This window comes from Crinia signifera, chromosome 2 (genome assembly GCF_055691185.1).
Source record: "Crinia signifera chromosome 2, ASM5569118v1, whole genome shotgun sequence".
NCBI classification, from domain to species: Eukaryota; Metazoa; Chordata; class Amphibia; order Anura; family Myobatrachidae; genus Crinia; species Crinia signifera.
The window spans coordinates 34,637,832-34,652,840 of NC_139218.1; the positions used below are offsets into that span (position 1 = coordinate 34,637,832).

The 15,009-nt window shown below is 45.1% G+C and overlaps 1 protein-coding gene across 1 annotated transcript in view; it reads left to right on the forward strand.

The window, feature by feature from the left end:
- Positions 1-415: 415 nt before the first annotated feature.
- BTG3 (BTG anti-proliferation factor 3) overlaps positions 416-15,009 on the forward strand; it is a 28,205-nt gene continuing 13,611 nt past the window's right edge. The window contains exons 1-3 of the mRNA XM_083171887.1: positions 416-577; positions 6,290-6,524; positions 7,811-7,948. Coding sequence (XP_083028013.1) covers positions 562-577; positions 6,290-6,524; positions 7,811-7,948 — 389 coding nt within the window. The 5' untranslated portion in view covers positions 416-561. The remainder of the gene's footprint in view (positions 578-6,289; positions 6,525-7,810; positions 7,949-15,009) is intronic.

Below are 15,009 nucleotides of genomic sequence, written 5' to 3' on the forward strand. Positions count from 1 at the left end.
CTTAGTAAATCTGGCCCTATTTGATAATGATCACTGTTGTGTCTTGGCGCTACATTCATCACATAATTTAAATGTACTTTCTTGGTATTTCATGGGTCTCAGAATTAGGCTCATGCTAAAAGACTGATGCTATAAAGATGATTTCCACATTACATGTTTAGAACAGAGGGGAGGCGGAAGCCAGTTTGGCACAGCTGGGGTAAAAGATGTGCATGTGGTGAAGAGAAAGCAAAGTTGGGGTGTGGCTGCGTGATCTCATCTCCCCCACAATTATTTATTATAACTTTTATTTTTCTACACACTAAAGTCATACCTCCTGCACTTTTATCATTATTGCCCACTCTGCCCAAATAAAAAATGGCCGCCGCATGGGCCACATACTTTATTGTAAAGCATATCGTAGGACGGGCTCTACAGCGGCCAACAGCGTTGGATACCGGCATTGCAGTGGAATTCGGCCCTAGATGGCCCCTTGACGTCAGTGAGAGCGGGAGGGAGGCGGGAGCTTGCAAGGCAGCGGCTTCTCCTCTGAGCATCATCTCATTGCTGAATCCGGCTTCCATGAGGTCTCCCCGGGGTAAGATGGAGGGACTGGCCCGCTGGGAGCTGCACATGTGCGGGGTTATTGATGATTTCCACAATTCTTCAGCTTTCCATGACTGCCATTGCGCAGGGTCTGCTAGCAGATCATACCGGCTGCAGCTGTCTCTTTTACAGGAGCAGCAGACTTTATTGTAAAACTTCTTACAGAAGATTCTGCTCCCTGGGCCAAATGCATTAAGCCATAAGAAGTGATAAAGTACCAGCAAAGCAGCTCCTAACTGCCATTTCTCAGACGTAACCTGACAGCTGGGTGCTGATTGGCATGTACTTTATCACTCTCCAGTTTATCACTTTTTAAGGCTTAATGCATTTCGCCCCTTAATATTGTTTGCAATATTTTACTGACCACAAATACTGCTAATGTCATGTCATGCAACTGTGCTACATCTGTGTGCGAATGGTCATAATTTAGAATCTTTAAAATATCCTGACACCCCTCTACACCCTCCTCTAGCTTCATTCCCTACTTTGTATCTGATGCTCTTTCCATAGTGTAATATCTCTTATGTGGTTCTCAATGGAACACTGTGACCATGGTTACAGGAGATTTTCTCATAAAGGATGAAGAGCACGAAGGAAGTACCTGACTGTGGTTACTATGGTTTCTATGTACTAAGCATTGGATGGAGATAAGGTATCAGCCAACCAGCTCTTTACTGTTATTTTTCAAACATGGGCTGTAACATGGCAGTTAGGAGCTGATTGGCTGGTACTTTATCTCTCTCCAAGACTTAGTACATAGGGGTCTTAGCCCCGTACATGCTATGCGATAAAGGCAGACAATATGCATGATAACGATATCGTTAACAATGTTATCGTGCATATGGCTCAGTGTGTATGAGCGATAAAGCTACATTTTTCAGAAGACAACATGGTCAGTGGGAAAGCAAACTCTATCATTTTGAAATTGTTCAGTGTGTATGCTCTACAGTATATTGTTCATTCTGTAGCTCCTGGGAGTTCAAGGAAATCGTTAACGATATTGTTCCCTGCCTTTATCGCATAGTGTGTATGCAGCATAAATTGTTAATGGGTAAACCTTTAGGGTGGAACTATAGCCCTGTGCAATTGAAACAGACATTTTGGATTGCTAATTTTGTAACTTTGCCTTATTGCAGGGCTGGGCAATTGCGGCCCTCCAGATGTTGATGAACTACACATCCCAGGATGCTTTGCATTAGTTTTGCTATGTGGCCATGCTGAAACTGATGCAAGGCATGCTGGTATGTGTAGTTCATCAACATCTGGAGGGCCGCAATTGCCTAGCCCTGCCTTATTGGATAATGACTGGGGAATGGAGCAGACAGAAATTCTACACCTATGTAGGGATGGCCATCGATGATTCAAAATCATCAATGGTTTATGGCCGATGTGGAATACTTTTGCCATCGATGGGGGAGAACCAGAGGGCTTCCCTCCATCGATGGAATAGCAAAATGATGATTCGCTTTTTTTTTTTCGTTCAAAGTCCTCCGCCCCAACACCCGCGAAGTCCCGACCCCGTGTTTTGATTGGCCCACATGCTAATCTATCAAATACAATGGATGACCATCGATATGTAAAAATATCGATGGTCATCCATTGCATAGTTTAGCACTATCGATGGCCAGTTGCAGAATTGCCATCGATGGCAACCATCGATGACGATGGCCATCCCTACACCTCTGCCTAACCATAGAGAACTCCGGGTCGTGTCCTAGCCTCAAGGCTAGAATATCCTATCTGGCAAATGTAGCGAGGCACTGTATGTGTGTAGTTTATATGTTCTCATTGTGCCTATGTGGGTTGCCCGGGTTCCTCCCACATTCCAAAAGAATCCCAAACTAAGAGATGAAATGGTTTCTGACAAAAAATATAAACCCTTGGGTATATGTGTGTACATGTGGTGGGGAATATAGATTGTCAGCTCCACTGGGGCAGGAACTGATGTGAAAGAAATATTCTCAGTGAAGTTCTCCATATTATGTGTGCGATATACAAGTAACTGGTACTAAATAATGTGGTGTTTGGGCAGGACTTCAGGATTATGTTATTAACTCAAATATTAGCAGTGGGCTATGAATTAAGATTATTTAAAATGAAGTTGCCTATGTGGCAGTGTAACTATTACACATGAAGCATAGGAACTTCCAAGCCTGAACCTCAGCTGCCTCATTTAATTCCTGCCTGTCACGTTGCCACAGGACCTGGCTCTTTGTGGTGTAGTCTGTGTACAAGATATGTGAATCTCCAGAAATTCCAAAGAAACTTGTAGTATTTCAGGAAAATAATCTTAACGAAGTATGAATAATATGTCATTACCTGGTTACTCTGGCGTTTTCTACCTCTCCCCATTAGACTTCCTTCCACAAAACTTCAAACAGGCCCTCAATGAATGTTATGGTTAGACACTAGTGAGGGGAGGTCAGGCAGGTTGACTCAGGGCCTAGAGCAGGGCTCAACAAATGTGTTTTAAAATCTAGGAGCCAGGATGAATGTGTAGGAGCCAGACAAACTAAAAATTGGGACTGTGCACGCTGTAATGCCTATTACACATGTATTGTAGTTTTTGAGGCTTATTGGGTAGGGGTGTACACGCCCACATGTCACTGGCCACACCCACATGACACTGGCCACACCTCCTCTTCCCTTGATCATTTATAGCTCCACGCTCCAACTCTCACTATAGCATTTGCAATAATCTGGGTTATGGTCTTAATGGTAGACAGTTAATAGGCTTGGGGGGGGGGTGTCAATTTGTAAATGTCATCACGTGAACCCCATATTAGTGTTCTGCTTCGCACCACTACTGCTGCACCCGGCACAGTTTGCCAGTCCCATTCGGAGTCCATGTGGATGTCAAAGTGTGAAAAACTCCCACCCCCAAAATAACCCCCCCCCTCACATCGACCTTTTTTTCTATGCCGACTTTGCGCATGTCTACCATTTGCTTGTACATTTATATGGTGTCTATGTTGACATAGACACCCCCAAAAAACTAAAAATCGCACGTCAACCTTTTTCATGTTGATCTTTTGACCATGTCACCCTAATTCTTGTCGACCCTATATGACCCATACATGTGACCGGGGGGGATACAGCTTTAGATGATTGATAGGAATGCGATGATTGGCCTTGGTTAACATGATAAAAACACACCGTTTGCACATTTATGATTTGGTACAAATAATCCGAGGTGCTGACTATGAGGCGTTACCATGGCAGCAACCAATGTTCAGTAGGTTGAGGTTATGAAAATGGCGGCTAATTGAAAGTGCAATGTTTAACGAAAAAGATCCAGCTCTCTAACATGAAGAGAAGGCGGAATATACTGTATACAGTAGGACACAGGTTCCCAAACTCTGTCCGCAGGGCCCCACACAGTGCATGTTTTCCAGGTCTCCTCACAGAATCACAAGTGAAATAATTAGCTCCACCTGTGGATCATTTAAAATGTCAGTGAGTAATGAGTGCACCTGTCGGGTGACCTGGAAAACATGAATTGTATGGGGTCCTGAGGGCCGAGTTTAAGAACTTCTGCAGTAGGAGATAATTGCTGCAAGCCATCATTAATAAATTGGGGGTAACCTGTATATAGGCTACACTAAGAATGAAAACTCGCCACCCGACAGACCAATTATCTGCCCGTTCCATATACTATCAGATAGCTGATCTGTCAGATGGCGAGTCACTACACCCTATATACCATAGAACCATTTCTCTACATCAGGGGTGGCCAAACCTGTCCTCAATATTTACCAACAGTTCATGTTTCTCAGGTAACCTGTGGGTCTATAGTAGGAAAGAATGCAGCAGGTTTGAAAATGTGACAGTTAGTAATGACTACAGCTGTGCACCAGTTAGGTGATATGGGTCATGTGACAGTTAAACCCCATTCTCACTGCCGCAAAAACCCGGGTTTTTGCCAGGGCAAGCAGTAATATCCCGTGTCCTGTCTCAGTGTGAAAGGGTCTTTGTGAATTTCACGGGTGTTATGCCCTGGGAATTACACACAGGTTTTTTGCAGGGTTTTTCCTGGGTAATACACGGGTGTATGGCAGTGTGAACAAGCTAGACACAGGTTTTTCTCACAAAATGCAAAAAAGCAAGTTCATTGCATTGCTCAAAGCTGCTTTTTAAACAGCCAATCAAAGATACTTTTTAAACATCCAATCAAAGCTGCTCTGAGATGCCACACACTTGATGGCAGGCATACCAGGGGAAGCAGTGTGAACGGGGCCGACACGGGAATTTCCCGGGTCTAAGGTGGAGTATGAATGGGGTGTGTTGAGCTGAGATGCTCTGTGTCCCGCCAAAAACACAGGAACAAAATCACGAGATTTTGCAGGGGCGGCAATGAGAACTCAGCATTAGTAATGACTACAGCTGTGCACCAGCTAGGTGATCTGGGTCATGTGACAGTTAGTATTGACTACAGCTGTGCACCAGCTGGGGAGTCTGGGTAATGTGACAGTTGGTATTGACTACAGCTGTGCACCACAGAGGTGATTTGGAGAACGTGGACCGTTGGTAGATCCTGGGGACGGATTTGGCCACCCCTGGTCTACATGAACCTGCAACGATTTATAAATTGCAATGATATAACTGACAGGAGAAACTGGGTAGACCCCCAGAGCCAGTAGGAGCTTAGGCTGCCTAATAGCCTATCTGGACTTGGGGCCACTAAATGGCTAGTTGTCATTAGGCACTGGTTCTGTGAGACTTCATAGGCCACATGCTGTAAATGCTGACTCAGTTGCCTCCGATGCTGTGCATCATATCAGAAATGAAGCGCAGCATTGTGAACCCCCCTCAGTATTTTAGCCTTTGTTTGTTACTGTTATAACACTTAAGCAAAACGCTGTTTGTTCCATTACAGGGTTTCCTGTGTTGGTCTCAGACCACAGGATATTTTCCTTTGTTCCGTTGTTTGATCGCCAGCCGCAGCATGTGACGTATCCGTCTGTGTTCCAAAGCAAGGTATTGCTGGCTGGAAATATCTGTAATCGCCAGCAGCTGCCTGGGCCTGCTCTGCCCCTATTCTCTTTATATGTGTATTGTTCTTACAGCAGGAAATAGAAGAAGTCTTAGGATCAATCACCGTGCCCCATGAAAGCAGAAAATGGAACTGCCTAGAATTCTACATCCATTCAGCACAGACGGTGTAATGGTTAGCATGACTGCTTCACAGCACTGAGGTCATGGGTTCGAGTCCCACCCTGGCCCTAACTGTGCGGAGTTTGTATATTCTCCCCGTGCTTGCGTGGGTTTCTTCTGGGTACTCCGGTTTCCTACCCCAATCCAAAAATATACTGGTAGGTCATTCAGCTCACAACAAAATTAAATATAGATTGTAAGCTCCACTGGGGCAGGGACTGATGTGAGCGTTTAAATATTCTCTGTAATGCGCGGAATATGTCATATATATTGCTGCACCATGCATCTATGGGGATAATTCAAGTGTTGCGCAAGCCAGCAGCCACTAGATGGCGCCCAACGGAGCAAGTCTAGTTCTGCCGGTGCTGACATTACTGTTATGATGATCTGACATTTTGATGGGCTAGAAGCCAGCAACACCCCCCCCCCCCCCCCCCCAACATCCATGCTTTTTCCAGTTATTCTCTACATATTTTGCCTTATATACAGTATAATTGTCACTAGCTGATTTCTACATAGTAATCTGTTCTCGTCTCTGCTTTTTTTCCAGCTCCTTATACCGGTTCTGATTTTTATATTCTTTATTTATTTATTTTTTGTATGCGGTTGAAGATGAAGAACGAAATCTCTGCGGTTGTATTTTTTCTTTCCAAGCTGTTAAATAACAGCGACAAATTAAGGAAAGGGGAGATCGATATGTTTTCGGAAGAGCTGGGCAGGATTCTGCACGAGAAGTATGTAGATCACTGGTACCCAGAAGCACCAACCAAAGGACAGGCGTATAGGTAAGTAGATGATTTCATAGCTCTAAGATTGAACTTGTGTATACTAGCTATGTACAGGATTGGTTGTAAAGCATTATCTCAATATAACATTAACAGAACCCTAGACGGAGATGTTTCCCCTTATGAAAGTCTATAAGTCGGACTGAAATGGACATTGGGACCATTATGATATGTGGTTACTTTAAATAAGCTAAGCATTTAAAAAAATAAATAAACAAATTGTTCCAAAACCTCTTCCCCGTCTGGGGTGTCGTTCTCTGCTGCGGTGCTTGAGGTATAGGTCTGGTCTGCATATCAGTGATAAAATACAGACCACACTGTGCTAGCAACACCCCAGGTAGGAAAGAGGAACTGCACCGGTGTAGGAAGATGCAGGGTGTTAGAATGAACACTAGGGGGATGTACCACTACTGCATTAATAATGCTTAAAAGATATATAAATAAAAAAAAACCTTCATTTTTAATTTTGGATAACACAAAAATAATTGGCCCTTCAGAAAAGCAGTTGAGAGATCAAGGACGTGATGTACCAAGTACGGGTGGTACGTTCCGACACCGATCACTGTGATGCTCATCGCAGCTCTTCCAATAAGATCACCACTGCTGCCTGGACTTCTGGGTCTCTGATGCTGGCAGTCGTGGGGCATGTTGGGAGGGACCCATGCCAGGACCCTCATACAGCAGCGCTGCAGAGAGAAGCCCATAGACTGTAGCTGGTGTGACACTCGGGCCCCCGCCAAAGAGGTTTTACTACATTTGAAAGTACAGTACATCCAGAAATCAGTATTTTTTCCTTTAGTATTTTTTCCTTCCCACCCAAATGAGAGTAACCATTAAAAACCGACTTGCTGTAGCTGGCATGTGTTTGAGTATGTCGGCCTGTCCAGCTGTGCCTAAGCGAGACTATGAGCATGATTCTGGTTCACTTGCAAAAGCAAACTCCTTTAATGGACAAAACCATGTGCACTGCAGGTGGGGGCAGATGTAACATGTGCAGAGAGTTACATTTGAGGTGAGGTATCTGTTTCTGTGCTGGGTAAATACTGACTGCTTTATTTTTTACACTGCAAATCTTAGTTTGAAGTACAAACTCCACACAAATGTAACTCTCTCTGCACATGTCACATCTGCCCCCCCCCCCACACACACCTGCAGTGCACATGGTTGTGTTGTGACTATTAAAGAAGGAGTTTGCTTTTGCGAGTGAACCAGAATCAGGCCCTGCGTATGTCGGTCTGTGGAACGTTGGAGGACATATGCTGTAAAAGTCTGTTTTTTCCTTTTAGATGCATCCGCGTAAACAAATTTCATGGTGTTGATCCAGACCTCCAAAGAGCTTGTTTCAACTGCGGCCTAGTGTATGAGGACTTAGGGTTACCGAAGGAAATCACCTTGTGGGTAGATCCATGTGAAGTGTGCTGCAGGTGAGTGGAATCAGGTGGTGGATGAATATTTGTGGGGCAGGATATATTTTCTCTGACACGAGTAGCTGTGATACCGAGCTAGGCTGCCATTGCCCTAGCACCCCGCTGTATTGTACATCTGACAAGTGGGTATCTCCTCTTATTCTACCTTCCTCGGTCAGACTCTAATAGCCCTTTCACATCGCAAATGCCCAGTCGTACCAAGGATTTGGACACTGGTCTGTCCCAGGACCAGCCCTGCATTTAGAATGTTTAGAAGCCCTCAGTGACCCTGCTGCCATCTCCATGCACTGCCTCCTCCATATTGTGAATGGGACCTAGGATGCTCGACCCAGGTTACCCATTCACACTGCACAGCAACAAGGGTCCAACCCAAGACTAACCCCTTTTTTTTTTTTTACTCTGGTCGGAATGCCGGGTCGCTGGACCCGGGAAATTGAAAAAGGCCCTTTGACATTGCACAGAGACCCGGGTTATTTTTGCAAAAAGAAAGGGGTATAATTGTGCATTTTATAAATTACGTAGTTACTTTGTTACATATGTTTTCTGTTTTTTTTGTTTTTTTTTTATCATCAACAATTATATTCCTGTTCCTTAGCAAGGGTAGGGAACCTCAGGCCTGGGAGCCATATGTGGCCCCCGTATCCAGTTTGAGTGGTCCGCCCACCTGTCCGGTGGCTTTGCCGGGAGTCAAGTACAGGGGAATTCTCGTGAGAGGTCGGTAGTTCTCGCGAGATTCCTCTTAATTAGCAGCAGCTGGAGACTGTCAGTCCTATTCAGCAGCAGCCGCCGGAGCGTGGGATGGCTGCAGCAGGACAATATGTAAGAAATTTTTTTACATAAGGATTTTTTCCCCATACAAACGGCACAAAAAAGGTTCCCCACCCCTGTTATAGAGCATACACACTGTGAGCTATGCACTATTTTTCTATTTGATTTTGCTTTTAGAAGCAAAATCGGATAGAAAATCGAATTTAGCATCAAGTGGTTTTTCAACATTCGATGCAGGTTCCGTCCCATGCGCTCTCCCCTGTAGTGTAAATCGATTAGATTGGCAGCCAAGACTATATAGTGGAATAGTAGATAGTGCAAATCTAGTGTGTTTACTGCAGCATTGGATTCGATGTCCATCTCCTGCCTGTAGCCAGTGTTGTAATAGCAAATCTAATGCACGATTAGTTGAATAGAAAATAGTGGAAATCGAAAAGGGGCAGAAAAAAATTCAGAGCGGGTCGAATAGTCCATATCTAATAGAAATCGGAAACAGAATCGAACCGTGTGAACGCACCTTTAGATACACATAAGCATCTTTGCCAACAGTACATAACGGCGGGTTATTTAAATAAATGTACTTGTTAATTGTAATGTAGCAACGTTGAGAGAACCTCTTCAGTGCGGAATAACGAGAGGCTCATTTAGTGTTCACTCTAGGTTTTGCAGGGCGCCGGGGGGGGCGGACCGGGCCCGCTGACGTCACAGCTGGGGGCGGTCCTGGGCCGCCGATGTTACAAGAAGGGCGTGTCTGGGCTGTGACTTCATAAAAGGGGGCGAGCCCGGTCGCCGCCGTCATCAAAGGGTGCAGGCCTGGCCGCCACAATCATCAAAGAAGGCGTGGCCGGCCGCCGCCATCACCAAAGGAGGCGGACCGGCCCCTCTGAAGTCACTATGCTGCCGGGGAAGCGCCGGGCATCGCCGTCGACGCTTCTCAAAGGGTTAAAGAACAGTGTATTCTGCAAGAGAAATGGACATTTTTAATTTCAGACAAGATGTTGAAAGTTTGTGAAAACAAAATTTAGTTTTTTTGTGAGGTTTTTTTTTTTTTTTAGGTTTAGTTTTTCAAAGTATTTGAATTATAACTGTTCACGACGCAGTGTGTAATTCCATCATGCATCTGGCCGCGGTTTTCACTTGCAATAAAATCTCTCTGGTAAAGCCCTTACCCTGTAACAGAGAGAATTCTATTTGCCTGGTTACGCGCTGCTTACACTCAACACAGATCTGTAATCTGCTTTCCTGGTATCTTCTTTTTCATGGAATATTCTTTAATCCAACACTGACACAGCCTCGTAATTGTAGGATAAGGGAGGTGCAATATGTAATAACGCATTTCCCAGCTGTGCACCGTCTGCTCCAGTCCACCTAGGCCGGCTCAGACAATTGTTCCACAAAAGGGCCTCTAATCTAATGCTTATTACATGTTGTCTTCTATTGCTGTATAACGTGCAATATTAGACTATGCTGGACGTAAGTAAGGGCAACGTCTGATGTTTGTATACTGTAGTAATAATTTTATATAGCGCACTTTCTGCGACATGACTCAAGGCACTTTACAGACGTCACAATCTTTACACCTAATACAGAACTAGACAAACCATACAGACATAGCAAAGAAAACCTACAGCCAGGGCCGGTGCTAGGGTGTCCGGCGCCCTCCTGCAAACCATAAATGTTGCGCCCTTTCACATTGCCATTGCAACAAGCCGCAGCCCGATTGTGGGAGCGTATGCAATATGCGATCCTATGGAGGATCTCGGGTGCGTGTACATGTATGCATACACCATCTCAGTGCTGTGTCCGCAAAATGTGGCAGGCACTAAAGGTGCCCATACACGCTGCGAGAATCGCATATGTTATGGGCTAGATCACATCGCACGGCATGCATGCAATGTGTGTGCGATGCGATCTGAAAGTAGTACAAAAAGTATGTGCAGCACATACTTTTTGTACTGTGCGATGCCCGCAGGAGCACACATCGCATCGCACGCTGCTATTGTAGCATGTATGGCCACCCCTCTCGTGACTGAGGGGAGAGATGGAAGAAGAGGGGAGGAGATAGAGGGGGCGGAGTGTTGAGGACTGACAGCACACTGAGAAGAGGGAATGAAGGGGAGGCAGCGCTGCTGCCTGTTCGTCATTTGATTGACAGCTGACAGGTGCAGGGAGCAATGGGTAGGGGGCGGATCCGGACATGACATGTCATCCAGGCATTCACAGACAGCGCTACATGCCTCAGCGCAAGTGTCCGTGAGAAAGAGGGGGGGCAGGTAGCAGGAGGAGGACAGTGTGTGCGCAGTGCAGGGAGCTGCTCAGCCTCTCCATACTGCCGCCCGCTGTCAGACAGGCACTGCGGGCAGCATGCAGGAGGCAGTGACAGTGAGGGCTGAGGCAGCTTTAGCAGAGCAGGGAGGGAGACAGCGCCTTTTCAGCATGGCGCCTGCCTGCTTTGCAGGAGCTGCTGAGTGGGTAGCGCCGGCCCTGCCTACAGCGCACATGGAAAGCTTAATGCACGGTTGGTGCAGGCATTATGGGTAATAACCAGTGGTGGCTCCAGAGGGAATCAAAATTCAAATAGGGAAGACGCAAAACTGCCAGAGAGTCTGTTTGGAATGGCGGTTGGTGTCACTCTCCTATTTGAATTTTGAACCATGCTGCAGACCGTCCTCCAGAGCCACCGGCGGTAATAACTTCCACAGATTGTGAGTTCCACCATTCGTACCGGGGCGAGGCAGCAATCTTGGGTGTAATATTACGTTGGCTGGAGTTTTACCCCAAAAGAGATGATACAAATTGGGTGATTGCAGCATCCTTACACTCAGAGTAGGGTTGCAACAAAATCATTAGGTACGTGCATTTTTCATCCCATCCTCAAGCGTAGTAGATAAGGCAGCCATGTTGGGGTTATTATGATGGTTACCCTGAGACAGGTGAGACATTCAAGGGCCCAGTGCATGTATGGAGAAACTGACACTGGTGTAGTAGTAAGATATACCCTGCATGGAAAGGTCCACATAAGGCATGTCCTGCCTGCGGGGGAACCATCTTGGGTGCGATGTGTTAGGTTACCGCTGGCAGGGTGGTGTGCACTTTACAGGAATGGTCCGTGTTCTCTTCCCCCATGGCTCCCTTCTAACCAAGGGTCAGATGTATTAAATCCCCGTACACATTAGGACGATCCGGCTGGGGGGACAGGCATCGGCAAGTGCCAATGCTGCAAACTATGGAGCGAGGAGAACGACGGTCATGCTGCAACTGCAGCATGGCCGTCGTTGACGATGTCCTCTCTCGTTTCGAACATGCTTGAATGAGGTAGGGGGTCGTTAACGACGTGCAGGAGCACGCATCGTTAACAATGCATAGCGTACACACTGGGTGATATTGTTCACACTAGTATAAAGAAAGCCATTCTGAATGATTTGTGAACAATATCGTCTAGTGTGTGTGTGTGGGCCTTAAGCCTGGTGAAGAGATGGTGGTGATAACGCATCAGCCAATCAGCTTTGTTTGATAAATGACAGGAGTTGACCGGGTTGGGCACATACAGGTCACTTCCAGGTCACAGAGTCTGTAGCCTGATTACAGCAATGAATAACCCAAGGCTATTGTGCGGTGCATTCATATGTCTTGTTCTGTTGTGGAAGTCCCTAGTCAGAGTGCTTTCTACATTTTGTGTTGGGCGAGTGGAACGGTGCGGTGGGCAAGGCCATCTTCAGTACAGCGTTGTCCTATAGAAGCCTATGGGCTTCTATTGTATCTCCATGCTGTTGGGGTTCCAACTGTATCCCTCCCATGACCCCCGCGGCGCATGCATCACGCCTGAGTAGATAGGACTCCGGGTCCTAAACCCAGAAATCATTTGATCGCAAAGGACAGAATGCTGCATCGCATTTGTGATGTGGTTTATTTTTTTTCTCGGTGGAGTGCGGAGGGATGTTCTGTACAGAGTGTACTCCTCAGGTGATCGATCGATGCAGGACACTCTTGTCATTAAGTAGATTTATACATTACAGTCCAAATAGGCTGAATGGAGCCGGTACAGACAAGAGTAGACTTGGATGATGTAGGAATGTCAATGGGTTCTTGGTGTCTCTAGTTAATCCTGAAAGGTCCTGACAATCAGTGGAAGTATCTCCTCGATTAGCCCTGAATTTGTGGATGTCATCCCCAAACACAATGACATTCATGTGTGTAATAAAAAAACAGCTTTTCTCTTTCATCCATCCTGGTGACACAGCTCAACCATGGGATGTAGGAGGGTCCGCAGGAGCTAGGCACCTATGCTAAGTCTTTGAGAGGCAGGCTCCTCCCTTCTGCATCCCAGCATTCCCCAGTTCGTTTTAGGTGCCCACTGGAGTGGGTGCTATGCTGAGGGGCTGCTGGAAGCAGCCGTTTTTTAGAGTAGCTGGGGGTTTGTTTGTTTTGTTTTTTAAGAAAATTTGTTTATTTGGTTTTAAACATATATCAACATGCGTGAAATGGATACATTGATAATTACAAGGAGACATGTATTTTATAATATTGACAGTAATGTGCTTAGAGAAGACAGGATCATCATTGGATGAAGTAGCCATTTATAAGGGTGCTTTGATGATTGCAAGGTATCAATCCTGATCATTCCAAGCATTACATTATAATTAGAAGCGTGGAGGTTTAACTAAAGAAGAGCGGGGGGCAAGAGTGAGTGAAGAGGGGGTTAGGACAGGGGGAAAAGACTGTGAAAGGAGCGTGAGGGGTTTGTTTTTTTATTAATCACCTAGTTAGTGCAGGTTACAGTGTGAAGCTTCCAAAGAGCAGAGGCTGACAGGAACATAGTTACATAGTTACATAGTAGGTAAGGCTGAAAAAAAGACTTGCGTCCATCTAGTTCAACCTGGTATAGATATCCATTTGGTAGGTTCTGGTATTTTACAGACAAATTATATTTCTTATTTGTACCCATGGATGTTTTTCTCCAGTAAATGTTTGTCCAACTTTGCCTTGAACGCATTTAATGAGCCAGCCGTTACCACCTCTCTGGGAAGAGAGTTCCAGAGTTTGACTGTTCTGACCGTAAAGAAATTCTTTCTACTAGCTGAATGAAATCTTTTTTCTTCTAATCTATACTCATGCCCTCGCGTCCTAGATTCCTTTCTAGTAGAAAATAGGGTGTGTGACAGTTCCTTATATTGGCCCTTGATATACTTGTACATGTTGAGCATGTCCCCCCTTAAACGTCTCTTTTCTAATGTAAATAGTCCCAAATTGCTTAATCTCTCCCCGTAGCTTAAATTCTCCATTCCCCTAATAAGCTTTGTTGCTCGCCTTTGGACTTTTTATAATTCTATGATGTCCTTTTTATAGTGTGGGGCCCAGAACTGTACTCCGTACTCTAGGTGAGGTCTCACCAATGCTTTATATAGTGGCATAATTACCCTTGAGTCCCTAGTTTCCATTCCCCTCTTAATACATGCCAGAATTTTGTTGGCCTTTTTTGTAGCTACATTACAATGGGCACTACATCCTAGATTGCTGTCTATTTGGACTCCTAGATCCTTTTCAAGTATGGAATTACCCAGTTCCTCTCCGCTAAGGTTGTAACTTGCACACTGGTTGTGTCTCCCAAGGTGCATAACCTTACATTTATCTACATTGAACCTCATCTTCCATTTTTTTGCCCACTCATCTAGAACTGCAAGATCATTTTGAAGCATGGTGACATCTTCTGGTGATTTGATGACTTTGCTAAGTTTTGTATCGTCCGCAAAGATGGATACATTGCTGAGTAACCCTATCCCAATATCGTTAATAAAAATGTTAAACAAAATGGGCCCCAAAACCGAACCCTGGGGCACTCCACTTAGTACCGGTATCATATCTGATACGGCACCATTCACAACCACTCTTTGTTCTCTATTACATAGCCAATTCCCTACCCATCTGCAGATATTTTCACCCAATCCTAGGTTCTCCATTTTATTAATCAATCTCTTGTGTGGGACAGTATCAAATGCTTTAGCAAAATCTAGGAAAATCACATCTACAGCATTTCCATTATCAAGGTTTTTGCTAACCTCTTCATAGAACCCTAGTAGATTAGTTTGGCATGAACGATTTTTCACGAACCCATGTTGGTTAGTACTGAGAAGAAGGTGATGATCTAAATATTCCTGGATACCATCCCTTAAAAATCCTTCAAATAGTTTACCCACAATTGATGTTAAACTAACGGGTCTGTAATTAGCTGGATCTTCCTTTTTTCCTTTTTTGAATATTGGCACTACCTCTGCTATTCTCCAATCTTTTGG